Genomic DNA, 17,529 nt, shown 5'->3' with positions numbered 1-17,529 from the left:
AGAAAACAATACAGTTATGTCACCAGAAGCTGAACTCAAGTCAATAGTGTCTATATCACTTTTGGCTAAAAAGCTCAAATACGATAATCACTAAGTGGAGTTCAACAAACAGACAGAGAAAGGAATTTAAGCATCATTTCAAACTCATACATATTCAAGACATGCATAGCAACAGGGCTATAAAAAGAAAGCTATAACATGGTGTCTCTGAGCTGTTCTAAAAAACTTCTAAAACATCAAAAATTATTGCCACTTTGACTAAGATGGTCCTTGTAAATGAATTATTAGTCACACACCTGAGCTCTCTCTCCCTCCCTCTCCGTCTCCCTCTCCCTCCTCTTGCTATCCTACAGTGTATCTGCTAAGATAACCTTTTGATTTTTACATTAATACTGTGCTAAGGTAGAAATTTTTAGCTGCAGGAGGAGACAAACAACTAATTATAGAGGGCATAAAGAATGGCCTTGAAGGACAGAAGGAAGAATTGCAGCCAAAGCTGCAGTCAGATAAGAGGGGCTTGAGCCTGGGCCAAGAAATCAGTTTGAGTAAATGTCTCAAACAATATGACCATAAAAGGAGAAGCACATTCAGATTTGCAAAATTCTGTTACTACAGTTATTATAATAAAAGGAGTCCTGACCTAAATGGTAAGGCTTTCGGAGTCTACTCTACCTTGTTGGGCTGACAGTAATAAATAAACCATCACAGGGGTGGCGGGGGAATAGAACAAATTGCTAGCGATTCATCCATTGCATTCTATCACCGCACAGAGAAGTCCACTACACAAAAGGATCCTTGCATGAACCTCCGTGAAGGCAAAAGAGGAATATGGCAGACCTGCTAAGGATTCCCTTCCCTCAGCATGGTTCCTACTTGGTCATTTGATCACTCAAGTTGCTAGCTTTATCTTGGTCCTGGATGTGGATATGGGGGAAGGAAGATGGAAAATGGTCTATGCCAGGGGTGTCTAATCTTGGCAATTTTAAGACTTGTGGATTTGAATTCCCAGAATTCCCTACCCAGCCATGCTGCCTGGGGAATTCTAGCAGCTGAAGTCCACAATTCTTAAAATTGTCAAGCTTGGAAAGCCCGGTCTATGGAGAGAAAATCCTAAGCATTTGCCTCATATTCTCTGTTTGCCTTCAGTCATCTCTTTTTATCTCAAGATATATATGCATTTTATACAACTCCAATGTTTTAATCCAATGCATAATCCTTCACTGGAACACCGATATACAGTTTAAAAATTTCTATCACAAAAGAAAGAGTAATGGATAAATGAAAAAAAAAAGTACTCCTTCACCAAAGTGGGCAAGAAGCCAACTGCCCCAACAATAATTTGGACAATTCATTTTCATTTTAAACAACAAAATGGATGCAGGTAGTCCTTGAATTACAACAGTTCATTTAGTGACCATTCAAAGTTACAACAGCACTGAAAAACGTGACTGAGGACTATTTTTTCAGTTATGACCTTTCCAGCATCCCCATGATCATGTGATCAAAATTCAGGTGCTTGGAAACTGGTTCATATTTATGACGGCTGCAGTGTCCCAGGGTCACATAATCACCTTCTGCAACATTTTGACAAGCAAGGTCAGTGGGGAAACCGGATTCACTCAACAACGAGGTTACTAACTTACCATCCGTAGTGATTCACTTAACAACTGTGGCAAGAAAGGTAGTAAAATGAGCCAAAACTCACTCAGCAAATGTCTCACTAACAACAGAAATTTTGGATTCAATTGTGGTTTTAAATTGAGGACTTCCTACAATGTATAATCTTTGTATAAAACCATGGAATTTCCTACATTACTTATATTATTCTGCTAGGTGAATGATTAAAAATGTAGATTGGAAATCATATTTACTTACAGATATTATCAATTGTTTCACAAGTTTGGTATCATCAATACAGTCAAATGCTGCCAGCAAAACCAAATGTGAAAATTCACCCTGAAATAGGAAGAGAAAAATTACAAGTATAAGCCAAAATAATTCTTGAACGCTAGCTCCTAATTATCCAAAGTGATTATTCACCTTATTTCTGATTTTAACACTTTTTTTTGCTAAAATATTTAAACAAGATTCTTCTTCAAATCCAAAAACAACAATAATCCAACCCATCAAAATATCAAACTTCTCAAATGTCTTATATAAAGCTAAATTCCAATGCCAACTTATTTAAAATTAGGCAGTGAACTCTGTGAGAGTTATTCCTCAGTAAATTTACTAATGATTATCTATCTGGATTCTATTTTTTTAAAAAAAAAATTAATATGTATCATAACTGTACAGATTCTATAGATTCTTTGCCACGGAATTTCTTTCAGGTTTATCAACATTCCTTAAAGTACTTCTTTAAACATGTGTATTAATGATATTTACATATATGTAACTCAATTACAAACATAATTGCCACTATTAATTTCTTCTGAATTCATATTGGGATAAAGCAGTATTCCAGAAATGAGATCGTGAGGTTGAAACCCTAAACTTACAATGAAGGAAACACTACTAAGTAAAATACGGTTAACTTCTAAGTAAGCATGTATTAGGATTGCCTTGTATGTGATTACAATAGGACACATTAAAAATACTCACTGTAGCTATTTTTTCAACATACGTCTTCATTGTTTTCATAATCACTTTTCTGTCCTAAATAGTGTGAAAGAATAGGGAGAAGCTTCACACTTTAAAATACATGTAATATAACATGCTATGAAATCAGGCTGCTGACTTTTAAAAAAAGTATTCTCATAATAAATCAAATGCAATGTTTAGGGATCCACATCTGGATTAGGGATAGAAAGACATCCACAAGAGCAGTTGGAAACCATCTTTGTACTGTGAAATAAGCAGCTAATCTCTGCTTCTTTCAACCCTCAAATCACTATATGAAGTGAAATACATATAATGCTCCACATACCACTCTTTATGTCTGTCTGTATATCAGTTATGCAAGCTTAGCTTAAGACAGTAAGGAATTAAATTACTCTTTCCTTCAAACTGTCCAGAACTGTTCAATTAGTGCATTTTTCTTTATTTCTGCTTGTTTTTTTCCTACTTTTTCTTAATATGTTTAATGGTTTTCTTTATGTTAGCATATTAAAGAAATATTAAAGCAAACTTACTTTCATTAAACCAGGGTTTCCTAACCTTAACAAGTCTAAGACATCTAGACTTCAACTCCCAGAATTCCCCAGCTAGCCATGGCTGGCCAGGGAATTCTGGGAATTGAAATCTACCAGTCTTAAAAGTCGTCAAAGTTGGGAAACCCTGCATTAAATAAAATATATAATCATATATCTTTGGATAAGTTGAAGTTGATAATAGAATGTATCCCACCCCTAAACTAACCACTCAACTTATCCTTATTGGAGCTTCTCAAAAACTAATCCCAATAAAATGCATGGATGTTTCTCTATTTGAAACAGTTGTCAAAATACACTGTGTTTTTGATTGCTGCATCTGAGACAACCAGTACACACCAATCCATAGTGCTAGACTTTCGACACAAACAAGCTCCTTTACACACAATACCTTGGGAGTCCCATGCCACAAGCAATGCATAGCTACTCTGGCCCCATCGTGGGTGTGTGCCAAGTAAATGACAGCTTCTCTAATTGCTTCAATCATTTCCTAGAGACAGAGAACACAGTTTTAGGGAACAGTTTTAAGAACTCACCATTGTCTCCAGTAAATAAAACTTACTTAATCTTCAATGCTTTTTCTCACAACACTGACAATTGATTTACATATTAGGCAATCTGTATTGTTTCCTCTATACTCCTTAAATAATAATCCTGTTCCTAACTTGGAATCAATGTCTGCTTTCTAAAAGAAAAGTTTAATTTGGTGTGGAATCTTTTAACTCTTAACTTAAAAAATATTTCAGGCTTCTAGGTCTGCATCACATTTTAGCACAAAACAATTAAGTTGTATTAACAAAAACATGCATGAATAAAGAATTTCATTTATTTGCAAATATGACAAGGAAAGAAACCCTTCATGCAATTTAATGTAAGGTGACCGGCTTACATTTCAATTGTAAGCGACTAGCTGTGCCAGAAAGAAGAACAAGATATACATCGCACTGAAAAAAGTTCAAAGGAACACTCTGAGGGGCAGTGAGGCTGCCAGATCTGACTCAGCAAGCAAAGCTGCATAGTCAAACCAGAATATCCTCGGCTGGGCTGGATTATTTCATTGTTGCTGCTATTATTGGAAAGCCCAAACAGAAACAAACCAGCACTAAGTATCTGGCATGACATTTAACTCTATTTAACATAAAAACAGATTAAAAACGTAAGTAATGAATGTAATGAAGTAAACATAGTTTAATGAATAAATAAATACTTACAGATCTCTGTTTAGGGACAGCGTAAGTAAAAAAGTCCAAAAAAACTTTATGTACCAATGAATGCTTTATTACAGCTTCTCTGTAAAGAGGAAAGGAAGACAATAAAAAAAGAACTCTGTATTTACCTGTTGTGAAATATTTGCAATAATACAAAGAATGCCATTTGCCACAAATTTTAATTTGCGGCTGGATCAAGACAGTAGTTTCAGAGGACAAAGCTTCAGCGGGATCTAACCAAGCTGGAAACAAAAATTGTCTATCCATTTATTGTGGAGGGGAAGGCGGGGGTGTGTGGAGAAAGAAAGAGTAGATGTAAGAATTTGGGGTTTCTAGGGATAGGAGACAATCCTATAAAGTTAACAGGTTATCATTAGATCTCTACACCATAATGAAAACACCCTGGTGTTATTAGTACAGATCTCAAAATGGATTTAAGGAAAATCCCTTAAAACATAATTTCAAGTCAAGCATCCAAGCAGTCTGACATTTCTTCTTACTTTTGAGCCATTGGGGTAAGGATCTGTTTCATCTCATCCATAATGGCTTCTCGCTTTTCGGGCTGAATCTCTAGCACTTTACCCAAGGTTGATTGATCTGCTGTCTGAAACAAGACAGAAAAAAGTATAGAACCAAATGACAAAGAAAACAAAAGGTTTTAACATAACTTATCCAAAATTCTCACTTGTAGTCAACTATGGCTTAATCTGGCACTCTGACTTTGCCGGATTAATTCAAAGACTCTAGGTCCATGATGGCAAACCTATGGCACGTGGAGCCATTTGTTATGGCACGCGAGGTGTTGCCCTGTCAGCTGCAGTGCACACTGGCCAGCAGACTTCAGCCTTCTTTTTTGGCCAATTTTCGCCCTCCGGAGGCTTCAGGAGGCTTCCTTTCACAAGCCTCCTGAAGGCTCCAGAGGGTGAAAAACATCCCTACAGGCAACCTGGAAGTTCGGGAACGGTGACTTCCAGTTTGCCTATAGGGCCATTTTTTGCGCTCCGGAGGCTTCAGAGAAGCCTCCTGAAGGCTCCAGAGCACCTCCAGGAGAGGGAAAGACTGTTTTCGCCCTCCCCAGTCTCCTAGAAAGCCTCTGGGGGGCAAAAAATGGGTCCATCGCGCACTAAAAGCGGGGGAGGGGGGGTCACGCGCATAGCATTATGAGTATGGGCACACCCATGCATAATCTGCCTCTGCTCCCCCCGTTTTTGGCACGCAATCCAAAAAAGGTTAGCCATCACTGCTCTAGGTCTAGGACCTCAGGCAAAATAAAGCAGGTTTAAGATTGAGATGATAACTAGGAACCACTACAGACATAACATCTGAAATAAAAATACTACAAGGGTTCTTGAAACTGAACTCCTGGAAAAGCTTCTATTTACTACGGAGTGCCCAACCTAACCCCAAATTGGACACCACAGAATAAAGTCACTCTGAACTGAGTCTCTGAAACAAACCTGAGGATCATATATGATATGTAATCATAGCCTACTTGATCCAATAAACCTTATATCACAATAAGTCTATGACCCTGAAAGTCTATAAGAACACTTGCTTCAAAAAAAATTAGCATGGGTGTCCCTCAAGAAACTAGTAATGAAAAATGAATATTGTTCTTGAAGAATATGATAAACATAATGGCACATGCTGTGTAATACCTCAACAATACCACATTAATTGTTAATCACCTTTTATAGAATATATCTATCAAAAATTCCAAACTTCCTGTTAATGTACTTTCTGTTTAGGAGTTTTTATTTAAAAATATTTATCAATCTTACTTAAATGTAAGAATTCTGATAAAACAGATTGTTGTGTAATGGAATTTATCGTTTTAAGTTAAGACAAAGTTTGAAGTACGACACTTCAATTACAAATTTCTATCTTTTTAAATTAGAATTACATATGAATGTTAGCCATCTGCTCGCTTGTAACAATTTATAACCCATGCGCTACAAAATACTTCTTCTGCCAATACAGGTTAGATTCCAAAATTTTATACCAAGGAGATTAAAATACACAAAAACATAGAGCTGTTGAAATCAACTTTCAGAACAAACAACATGTTAAATTCCACATTTCTGATATGGTCATTCTTGGTTGCATTTGTTTGGATAACTACTATTTTGAATGCATTTATTTCAATGAAGTTAAAGGTTAATTAAATATTAAAAGATATCTATTTTTTTCACAACTGCAAAAAAAGTTCCATAATTCAGAGATGTGGAATCTTTACTACCCAAATGTTTTTTTGTTTCTTGGGTTCCTAAAAGTTGGTCTTGATTCCTGGTAATTGTAGGGAGTTTTCATAGAAACATTTCCAGGACAGGCTCCTCACTGCCAAAGCCTAAAGGAAAGGGACTGGCCCAAAGTCATCTATAGGTAGTCCTCGACTTACAACAGTTCATTTAGTGACCATTCAAAGTTGCAACAGCACTGAAAAAGGTGACTTATGACCATTTTTCACACTTATGACCATTGCAGCATCCCCACAGTCACATGATTTAGATTTGGATGCTTGGCAACCGACTCACATTTATGATGGTTGCAGTGTCCCAGTATCATGTGATCACCTTTTGACAAGCAAAGTCCATGGGGAATTCAGACTCACTTAACAACCATATTACTAATTTAACAACTGCATCGATTCACTTAACAAACGTGGCAGGAAAAATCGTAAAATGTGGCAAAACTCACTTAACAACAAAAATTTTGGACCCAATTGTGGTTGTAAGTTGAGGATTACCTGTATTTGCCTTTGTGCTAAAGACGGGGCTAGAACTCACTGTCTCCGTTTCTAACCTAACACCTGGGACTAATCTACCAAACTGCCAATTGCAATGGAACAATATTTGAAAGATCACAGGTTTTTGCATCCTTGGACTTTATATTTCTCTGGTTAAAAAAAAAAAAGGCAAAAATCCTGCAGCCTCCAGACTATTCCGCTCAAGGAAAAATTTAAGGTTTTTGAGAGAAGCTAATGGTACATATGCCCCAAAGAAGCAATGTGTAGGTATACAGAAGTGTCTTCAAACTATTTTTCCCCCTTGACTTGCCTGCCCTTACTTTTCCGTCATAACTCAAAAGTCATTTCAGGTGTCAGATAACACAAAGGAAAGCTCAAAATGATTTTGAAGAAAAAAGTGTATCAATAATCACCTTATAGACCTGGAATGTATTACCATAAAGCTCCTCCGTCAACATGTTCCGCTGCTCAAGAATGGCTTTATCATTGTAGGCGTATTCCACCACTGTGGATGCTTCGGCATGCCGTAACATCTTTTTAACCTCACCTTTAAAGCTTTTGATTATTTCTGCAATTTGTGGTTTTGTTCTATTTCAAAAATAAATACAGTGGATAAAGAGAAAATAAGGACAAAGGAAAATCAAGGATTTTAACTCAAGAATGAGCTACTTTTTCAGTCAGGAAAATTATTTTTTCTAACTTAACCCTGGTTCCTGGGGTCACAGGGATCATATATAGTGATGATATACTACCATCTAGAAGTGAGGCTGACATGTTTGGGCCCTTTTCCCCCTTATTTTTCCCCATGCATTTGGGGAGGGGATTAAAGGCCACCTCGTCAGTTTTATGACATGTACACCAAATTTTAGGCAGGATTGGAATTAGCCTTTTACACTAAGCTGAATTTATAAGGAACTTATAAATGGTTTTGTCAAAGTTATTTTGCACCGTGAATCGTTCATCCACAATAAAGAATGGCATTCCATTCGGAGTTATTTTAGCAAAGAATCTCATATTTAGTTAAGTCAAACCAGCATTTCTCAGACATTAAGCAGGCATCAGAAAAAAAAAGTACAAAAAAAAGACCTCACTAAATTATTTCTGAGCAATTAAATTTCATAAAAGTGACAGTGATAGAATAGAATAACAGAGTTGGAAGGGACCCTGGAGGTCTTCTAGTCCAACCACCTGCCTAGACAGGAAACCCTATACCATTTCAGGCAAACGGTTATCCAACATCTTCTTAAACACTTTCACAACATCTGGAGGCAAGTTGTTCCACAACTTTCTGAAGCATATTTAGGAACATGGTGGAATCATAAAATGGTTCCATTTACATTTCTATTTTGCAAAGCCCCTTTTAACACTTTCAACAACAACAGCAACAACAACAACAACAACAACAGGACATAAATTTTGGAGTTACACATGGACACATGTGAACAGACAGCTTTGGAACAGCTGTGCATATTTGAAAATAGACATACTTTAAAAATGAAAAAGAACTATTTTATAAATGTGTCCATGTGTTCCACATCGCTTTCCAAGGATTTGCACAACCTTGTTAAGCTTTGCCCAGGAATTGCTGTTATAAAAGTAAAGGTATGGCTAATTCATGCAATTATTACAAACTTGGAATATGAATAACTTTAATTTCCAAAAGAGAGTTACATATTGCTAGCATTTTTGCCATGTTTTTAGAAGAAGAAAACTGTTTTTAAAAAGTCAGCAGAATAATTTTTGTTCCCTTATTACTTTCAGTTCCTTGTATCTTCAATAACAGTTTTTTTTTACTATTTTGGGATTCTAACATCTTTTTGAAAAATGAAGATCCAGTCAGAGTGAGACCCACTTCTCTACGCTCTCAGTTATTAATCTGTTTCATGGTTTAAAATGAATTTTTCCAAAAGCTTGAATAATCCTGTTTAGAAAAGCCCTTCTCTTGTGTAATTTTTAGAGATTTTTGTACAGCAAAGGCATAGAAATAGTTAGTCTTATATATTCCACTCATTGTTCTAAAGAAAAGTGTTTCAGAACCCATTTTTTTTCTCCAATTCAAACAAAACAGGAGGAAACAAGCACTGTTGCTCTTTAGTCAACTATGAGGCTATGCAGGAACGAAGTATATGGATGCACTGAATACTTACCCATACATGAGAAGTTTCTTCACAATGTTCCTAGAATACTTGGACTTGCTTAATTCTGTGAAACTTTCTGTGGGACGAAAAACCATAGTGAGAAACTGCCCCCATTACTGTATTTTTGGAGTATAAGACGCAACCTTTTCCCTCAAAAAAGGGTGAAAATCTGGGTGCGTCTTATACATGGAATACAGAATTTTTGGCCTCCCGAAACCCCGCCCCCTTTGCAAAAATAGCAGTGCATAGCCTTTAGGACAGTGGGTCTCAACCTTCCTAATGCCGTGACCCTTAAATACAGTTTGTCATGTTGTGGTGACCCCCAACCATAAAATTATTTTATGTTTTCCATATTTTTTTGAAAATATGTTTTCCGATGGTCTTAGGCGACCCCTGTGAAAGGGTCGTTCAACTCTCAAAGGGGTCACGACCCACAGGTTGAGAACCACTGCTTTAGGAGGCTTGTAGAGTGTTCCTGGGGGCCTGGGGAGGGCAAAAATGTGTGAAAAATGGGCTGGTTTTTTGCTCATTTTTTGCCCCTCACCAGCCCCCAGGAACAATCTACAAGCCTCATAAAGGCTATGCGTGCCTTTTTTTTTTTGGACAAAAAATGGGCCTGTTTTCATGGAAAACAGGCCGTTTTTGGGAGGTCTGCAGAGTGCAGAAACTTTTTTTTTTAATTTCTCTCTTCAAAATCTTGGTGCATCTTATACTCCGAAATATATGGTAAGTATTCTAGAGGCCAACACAGACTCTTTAAGGAAGTGTTACCTTTTAATTCTTCAAATACTTCTTGCCTTTGTTCTTCACTGCCAAACTGAATGTAACACTGAATGACACGAGTGGAATCATGAGCAAATGCCATCTGAGGAGAGAGAAACTTAACATGTCATTTAGGTAGCATTTTATTTGGTGAAGCTTGCTACTTTTTAAATATTTAGCAAGAATGTAAATAGATTATTACTATAACTGGTGGAGTTATAAAGAAATACAATAGCATATGGAACAAAATCAAATTGCCTAAGAGTACCGAGAATTGTATGCCTTCCAAAAAGAAATAAAACTAATCTGAAACGTATTTCTTCAATAGCTTTCACTTCTCGAAGATTTGGAATGCCAAGTAGTTCTTACAAATTGTTATCTTTCTAATGATCTCATTGTATGTTAGCCTCTTACACATTTATTCTCTCTTAAGTCTCAGGAGGTATTTACAGGTAGTCCTTGACTTACAACCACAATTGAGCCCAAAATTTATGTTGCTAAATGAGACATTTGTTTCATGTGAATGTTGCCCCATGTTATGATCTTTCTTGCCACAGTTGATAAATGAAACTAGTTTCCCTACTGACTTTGCTTGTCAGAAGGTCACAAAAAGGGACCATGGGGCCCCAGGACACTGCAATTGTCATAAATATGAGTCAGCTGCCAAGCATCTGTAGTTTGATCCTGTGACCATGGGGATGCTGCCAGAGTTGTGTGAAAAACAGTCATAAGTCCCTTTTTTCAGTGCTGTTGTAACCCCTAGGGGTCACTAAATGAACTGTTGTAAGTCGAGAACTAACTGTAATTATTTCAATTTATATGGCCATCCATCGTACAATCATAACTCTGGGTAGCTAGTGATAGTTATTTGTTTATAGTATAATAAATTATGGCAGGTTTATGCAAAAAAAAAAAGGAAATGAGATCATCCAAATTTCAGCTTTGTCTCCTATGGAGAAAAGTAACGTATCTTTGAATAAACTTGTTCACTATTCACATATTCACTATTCATCAATTTGTCAATTGCACTGCATCTACTGTATTTCAAAATATATACATATTTTATATTTCTTACATCTTTAATTTTTCCATGAAGTAACTTCTGAAGATCACTCAACAGCTTCTTGCGTTTTTCCTTGTCACAGTTTTTTCTACAATTGCACCCAGGAGTAAACCAATAGTTTATTATTTTTGTTTTGACAGTTAAACTGTTCTAGTTATCTGCTAGCACTCTTAAACTATCGGGATAAATGTATTTGCAACAGCACATGGATTAGATCAACTAGGTACACAATAATATCACCGAATAATTTATAAGTTGAGCCTTTTGGGCATCAATTTATCTCATTCTGTGTTATATTTTCTTTATAAGATTCTATCTATCTATCATCTATCTATCTATCTATCTATCTATCTATCTATCTATCTATCTATCTATCCACCCACCCATCCATTTATCCCCCCACCTACCCACCATACATTACTACTACATTTATCATATCCAAATATCAACCAAGCCCTTAATTTTGTAGATGATCTTTGACTGTTCAGAAAGATCACCTCCACACAAAGTAAATTTCTATACTGAAGAAAAACACAAAGACATTAAGTTATTGACTATACAACTGTAGCAATGATGATTACCGCCGTAGAGCTTCCCAAATCTGTTTTCCTTTAATAATTATGTCATAATTGGTCTTCTCATTCAGCTGGCGGCTCTGTTTTATTTCCTTCTTTTTCTTCTTGATGTCAGCCCACTTAGGCTTTTTAGGTTGGGAGCCTAATGATAAACAAAATGTCGTTTTCGAGGTTAATGTGTAGTGAATACCATCTGTACTAATTAATACTGCACCAAATGTTTAAAGTTATGTTTTTCTGGGTTCTCATCCAAGATCTTCAAGTAATTTTGGTTCATTGTGTCCTAATTGTAATTTCAGCAATGACAGGTTTTGAAGAAATAGCTAACTTTTAAATGAGGCCTCTTCGTCTAAAACCTGTATCAGTGTTGAATCAAAACCTGAGTCTATTTTGGTGTGGTCTGATTTGGAAGTGACAGAGGTTCTTTTATAGCCTTTCTACCCAAGGACCCTTTTTAAAACTGCAAAACCGTTGAAGGCAGCTGTTAGATTAGTACATTTAACTTTCAGAAGCACATTCTTACCTTCTGTATCACCTTGAAATTTGCGCTTTCTGGAAACATTCCCTGAGAGTTGCTTACTTTTCCAATGTTTCGTGCCAGTTTTATTAGGTTTTTTGCCTCCTTTTTCATTTTTCTTAGATTTAAATGTGGGTTTTATATCTTCATTTTTTCTAATGACTCTCTTTGGATGACCAGGATCTGCTTTAATGTTTTAGAGAAAAAGTTCCCAAAGTCAACAAACAATTTGCTTATACTATAAGTATTATATTGTATTTATTCTTAACCCAGCTTTGACAGTTTAATTCCTTTCCTCCAAGTACTTTCATCAACTGAAATTAAAATGTATTTTGTAGAGTCCACATTGTTTTTTTTTTTTTTTTTATTTTTTTTTTTTATTTTTTTTTTTTTTACGTAGGAAATATATTTTATTCAATTTTCACATTCCATTTGCAATCATTTATATACAGGGTATTTACTATAAGAAAAGAGAAAAAAAAAAAGAAAAAGGGAATAAAACGAACAAGTAAAAAAGAAACACAACTCATCATTCACAACCCCACCTAACCCTTGCGTCCTCCATACACCCCATCTACCCCCTCCAACTTTCCTTTCTCCCTCTAACACTCCCCTCCTACTTCCCTTTCCCCTCAAGCCTTCCTTCTCCCCTTACTCCCCAGACACCCTCCTTACATTCCCCTTACTCCTTACATTCCCCTTACTCCTTCCTTACTCCTCCCTCTTCCTTCCCTCTACCTCCCTCCTTGGTGTATGCCTTTATTCGAGTGTTGTTTGATCTAATAAAAGTAAAGTAAACCAAGGAAAATAATAATAATAATAATAATAATAATAAGAAAAAAAAAAGAACCACCGTATATAAATACATTCTTGTTCTTATTAAAACTATATTAACACCCCCCACCCCACCCCCCACAATCCCCATCCCTAATCCTCCCGACTTCCCAGGGTCCACACCTGGCACTACCTTCTATCTAAGATATCTTGTATACATATGGATTAAAAAATAAAAGTAATATATCAAAAAAAAAAAAAAAAAAAAAAAAAATAAAACAAGAAAAAAAAGAAAAAAAAAAAAAGGAAAGAAAGAAAAGAGAAAAGAGAAAAAAGAAAAAAAGAAACCACTCTTTGTGTTGATCTCAGCCCCCCATCTTTATCTATGCTTAAATAGTATAAATCATTCTATCTATATTTTATTCTCATCTCTTACTTCTTTGCTATTTACCCCAACCTTCTGTAGACTCTCCCGTTCCCTTCCTAAACCTCATGATCCCTTCCAGTAAGATTTAAGCAGCGTAGTTTATGCCATATATTCAAATATAACTTTACAGACAAGTAATCAAACTTTCCCATCTAGTAAAATTTAAACAACGTAAATGATCTTTCTTTACCCCTTTTTCAAACAGTAATTCAAAATAATCTAACCCGATTTCCCCTTCTTAGTAAAGTTAAGCAGCGTAGATCAGATATTACTTTACACAGGAATCAATTTCTGTAATTCCAACCGACTTCCCCTTCTAATAGAATTTAAATAACTTAGTTCATTCCACATGTATTTTACCCTCATCCCCCACTTGTCTGATATTTACCACTATCAAATTTATACTACCATTTGTTTAAAATATAACTCAGAGCGATTTGTAGCATGAATCCTTCCACATATTCCAATAATACTTTCAGCAAAATTCAGTTAACCTTCTATTTTAAGGTAGTCGCTTCTAACAAAATTTAAACAACATAAATCATTCCACATTCTTTTTACAGTTATCTTAAGATAATCCCAAGCGGCTTCCTGTTCTAATAAGCTTTAAACAACGTAAATTTTGCCCTCATCCCTTGCTTGTCTAATATTTATCACAAATAACGTAGTACTACCATTTATTTAAAATATAACTCAGAGCGATTTGTAGCATGAATCATTCCACATATTCCAATAATACTTTCAGCAAGATTCAGTTAACCTTCTATTTTAAGGTAGTCGCTTCTAACAAAGTTTAAACAACATAAATCATTCCACATTCTTTTTACAGTTATCTTAAGATAATCCCAAGCGGCTTCCTGTTCTAATAAGCTTTAAACAACGTAAATTTTGCCCTCATCCCTTGCTTGTCTGATATTTACCACAAATAACGTAGTTCATTCCACATGCATTTTACCCTCATCTCTTGCTTGTCTAATATTTACCACTATCAAATTTATACTAGCGTTTATTTGAAAAATAACTCAGAACTATTACAACCAACTTTCCCTTCAAATAAAAGTTAAATAGCATGGGTCATATTCAAATAATGCTTTCAGCAAGAGTCAGTTAACCTTCTATTTTAAAATAGTCCCATCTAACAAAGTTTAAACAACATAAATCATTCCGCATTCTTTTAACCACTATCAGATTTATGCTAACGTTACTTTAGAATCTAGCTCAAAGTAGTTTCACCCAGCTTTCCCTTCTGATAAAAATTAGTCCACTTTTTCTACCGGAGAGAGGTCTCAAACCCCCATTCAGTCCTCAACTTTAGGAAGTCTTTTGAAGTATCTAAATTCTCAATCTGCGTTCTTCTGCTTCTCCGAGGGAGGAGGGGCTACCCCCTCCATCTTGCAGCCGCATGGCCAGCCGTTTGCTTTCTCCTTCCGCTTGTCTCTCCTCTCTTCCAAGCGCGTCAGGAAGTCCCGCCTTCAGAATCCTACAATAGAAATCTTGAGCCTCCGAAACAGAGTTAAGACGAAATCTTTGATTCTCAAATGTAACCGTGATGCCGGCAGGGGCCTCCCATCTGTATCGAATCTGTTGACTCCTAAGCTCTTTAGTTAAAAAGGCGTAGTCCCTTCTTGCTCTCAACATTTGGAAAGGTATATCTTTGAAGACAATCACGTCCTGGTCATCAACTCGGAGACTGTTATTATGAAACTTTTGCACAATCGCGTTTCTAGATTCTTTTGTAGAGAAATGTATAATTATGTCCCTCGGGAGCTGTCGCTGTTCCGCTATCAATGAGTTCTGGCGATAGATTTTCCGAATCTGCCAATCAAGGTTAAGTCCCGGGCTTCCCAGCGCATGGCTGAAGGCTTCAGCAAATGTCTGTTTCAAATTCTCTTGCTCCTTTTCACGGAATCCTCTGACTCTTATTGAAAATGCCTTCCTATCAAAATTTAGCGTCATAAGCTGTTCTTCGTTATTTCTAATTTTTTCTTGTAAAATTTGAATATTGGTAGTCAAATCAAAATTAGCCTTCTCCAGACTTTCCAATCTGTTCTCTATTTCAGCAGAGTAATCTGACAGGGCAGACACGGCTGCAAACGTATTCGCCTTCATTTGATTAACTTTAGATTTTAGATCCTCATAAAGTTGCAATACAAATTCCTTAAGTTCTTGCTTAAGGGCATTAAATATTTTAAAGAGATATTCCTGTGTTAAAACTTCTCCAGTAGAGGGCGTAGGAGACAAAGGCTGTGTTTCCAAAAAAGATTGTTTAAATTCTTTAGACACATTTGTAGCAAGACGTTTCTTTGATCTGGGTGCCATAATAGATAAACAAGTAAGCAGTGCTTCGCTCCCCTCTATTTCCAAAGAAAAAGAGTTTATTTTGTTAAGGAGCGGTCTGCAGGAAGATAAGCCCGGCTAAGTACATCCAGTAATCATCCACGGAGAGAAATCGCCATTTTAAAGTCTATTTAAACAAAGAAGTCTTTAAGGCAAATGGTGCTGGTATTTAAGATAGTAATAAAAGCATAAATCTCACAGGGGTGGTACCCTCCCGTATCAACTCTAGCTTGAAAAAAACTTTGTTTTGTCCTGGGGGGGGCTAGCCTGTCTGGGGCTGCCAAAAAAAAAAAAAGGCAGCTGAGAAGGAACTGGCCGGAGATAAAGGCTCCGCTTCGGCTGGATCTAATCTCTTCCACAGCCAAAAAAAAAAAAAAGGCTGTGGCTTACGAATAGACCCTAACCTACGGAGCTACCCTCCCTGCCCCTTTCTTAGCCAAAAAGGGGTGCTATCTATGATCTTATTTAGATATACAGACCAGATCTCTGAGGAGCTCGGTGGAGCCCTCCTCGGCAACAGGCCACGCCCACAGGAAGTCCCGAGTCCACATTGTTGATAAACATACTTAGATCATGAAAAAACTTCTTTGGTTTCAAACAAAATATTCAAAAGATTGAAAAATAAACATCAGAAAAACCAGTATGCACAAGCATTTAATTTTCAAACAATAATGTGAGGACTCTAGAAAGAAAAAACTGCTCTGCAACATTTAGAGACTGTATTGCAAATGCCAATCTCTGCCAGTATTATGGAATAATTACTATTCAAATGGGCAACTATTAAACCTCCTATCACACACCGGGAAGTCCCAATCAACTATTCCTAAATGCAAATGGGGCTGGGAGTTGTAGCTGGGCAGGATCTGGAGGGATATAGATTCCCCATTCCTACATTGATGGGTAAGATGATGGTACACAAGAATGAAAATATGTTTTTTATTATTAGCCAAGTTTAAAAATGCAATTCTTATTTTGATTCCCCATCCCCCACCCCACCCCAATCAAACTGTATATATTGTGATAACTAATGAAGGAAGAAACTATGAGCTGAAGGTGGCATCACAAAAAGTGGAGTTATCAGGTGTGGCTGAACGAAGATTCAGCAAGTAAACTAGCTTGCTGAATCAGCAAGTACCCTCCCTAAACATCCCATACACCCCAGCTTTTCAGTAGTACCTCTTTGGACAAGGAATGCTTGAGATCACCCATAAGAGTTCCAGACAGCTGTTCCTCATGAGGAGGACACAAGATAATGGTCTCCAGTGGCTATAGAGCTCTGGGAGACAAGGATATAAGAATCTTCTAAACTATGATTGTCACCTTTGAAAGGATGTTAGTTTGCATATTTCATTTTTTAAGCACTTGAAGAAATTTCTTGTTAATTGCTTTTCAGCTATTAGAAATGTTTGGACTGGCAACTTTGACAGCAGTGAGCTTTCTTCAATCCTTACTAAAAAAAAAAGATTTTAACCAAACGTTTAACATGTTGTTAAATATACAGCAAAAGGATGATTAAGATTTTGAGAATCCTTCCCTTGGGAAAATGCTTTTGCTTTGGACTTAAAAAAACAACAACAATAAGATTGCAGTTGAATTTACAACTAAAGCAGCACAAACTCAGTTTATAATTATGGAATAAAGCAAAATATTCTAACTTTTGATGTATCAAAGGATATTTTTAACAATATTTTTTACTCAAATTACTTTTAATAGTGTCAACAATGATATCAATCTCTGTGGAGGCTATATCTAAAAGACGCTCTAGAAAAGGAACAAGTCTCATCTGAGAAGATTGAGACTGAATTGAAAGTGGATTTACAAATGACATGC

General features: G+C 36.4%; 1 protein-coding gene across 2 annotated transcripts in view; it reads right to left on the bottom strand.

Annotated features, from left to right (window-relative positions):
* PUM3 (pumilio RNA binding family member 3) overlaps window positions 1–17,529 on the bottom strand; it is a 33,842-nt gene that overhangs the window by 11,278 nt on the left and 5,035 nt on the right. Inside the window, exons 3-13 of one of the 2 annotated variants that reach the window (XM_032213942.1) lie at window positions 12,168–12,347; window positions 11,651–11,786; window positions 11,082–11,157; window positions 10,016–10,109; window positions 9,254–9,320; window positions 7,520–7,694; window positions 4,861–4,964; window positions 4,364–4,442; window positions 3,544–3,642; window positions 2,605–2,658; window positions 1,876–1,956 (exon numbers count right to left, since the gene is read on the bottom strand). In XM_032213942.1, the coding sequence (XP_032069833.1) occupies window positions 1,876–1,956; window positions 2,605–2,658; window positions 3,544–3,642; window positions 4,364–4,442; window positions 4,861–4,964; window positions 7,520–7,694; window positions 9,254–9,320; window positions 10,016–10,109; window positions 11,082–11,157; window positions 11,651–11,786; window positions 12,168–12,347 (1,145 nt within the window). The remainder of the gene's footprint in view (window positions 1–1,875; window positions 1,957–2,604; window positions 2,659–3,543; window positions 3,643–4,363; window positions 4,443–4,860; window positions 4,965–7,519; window positions 7,695–9,253; window positions 9,321–10,015; window positions 10,110–11,081; window positions 11,158–11,650; window positions 11,787–12,167; window positions 12,348–17,529) is intronic. The other variant, XM_032213943.1, reaches the window with a different exon arrangement.

This window comes from Thamnophis elegans, chromosome 3 (assembly GCF_009769535.1).
Source record: "Thamnophis elegans isolate rThaEle1 chromosome 3, rThaEle1.pri, whole genome shotgun sequence".
NCBI lineage: Eukaryota > Metazoa > Chordata > Lepidosauria > Squamata > Colubridae > Thamnophis > Thamnophis elegans.
This window is presented reverse-complemented; position numbering and strand designations above follow the sequence as displayed.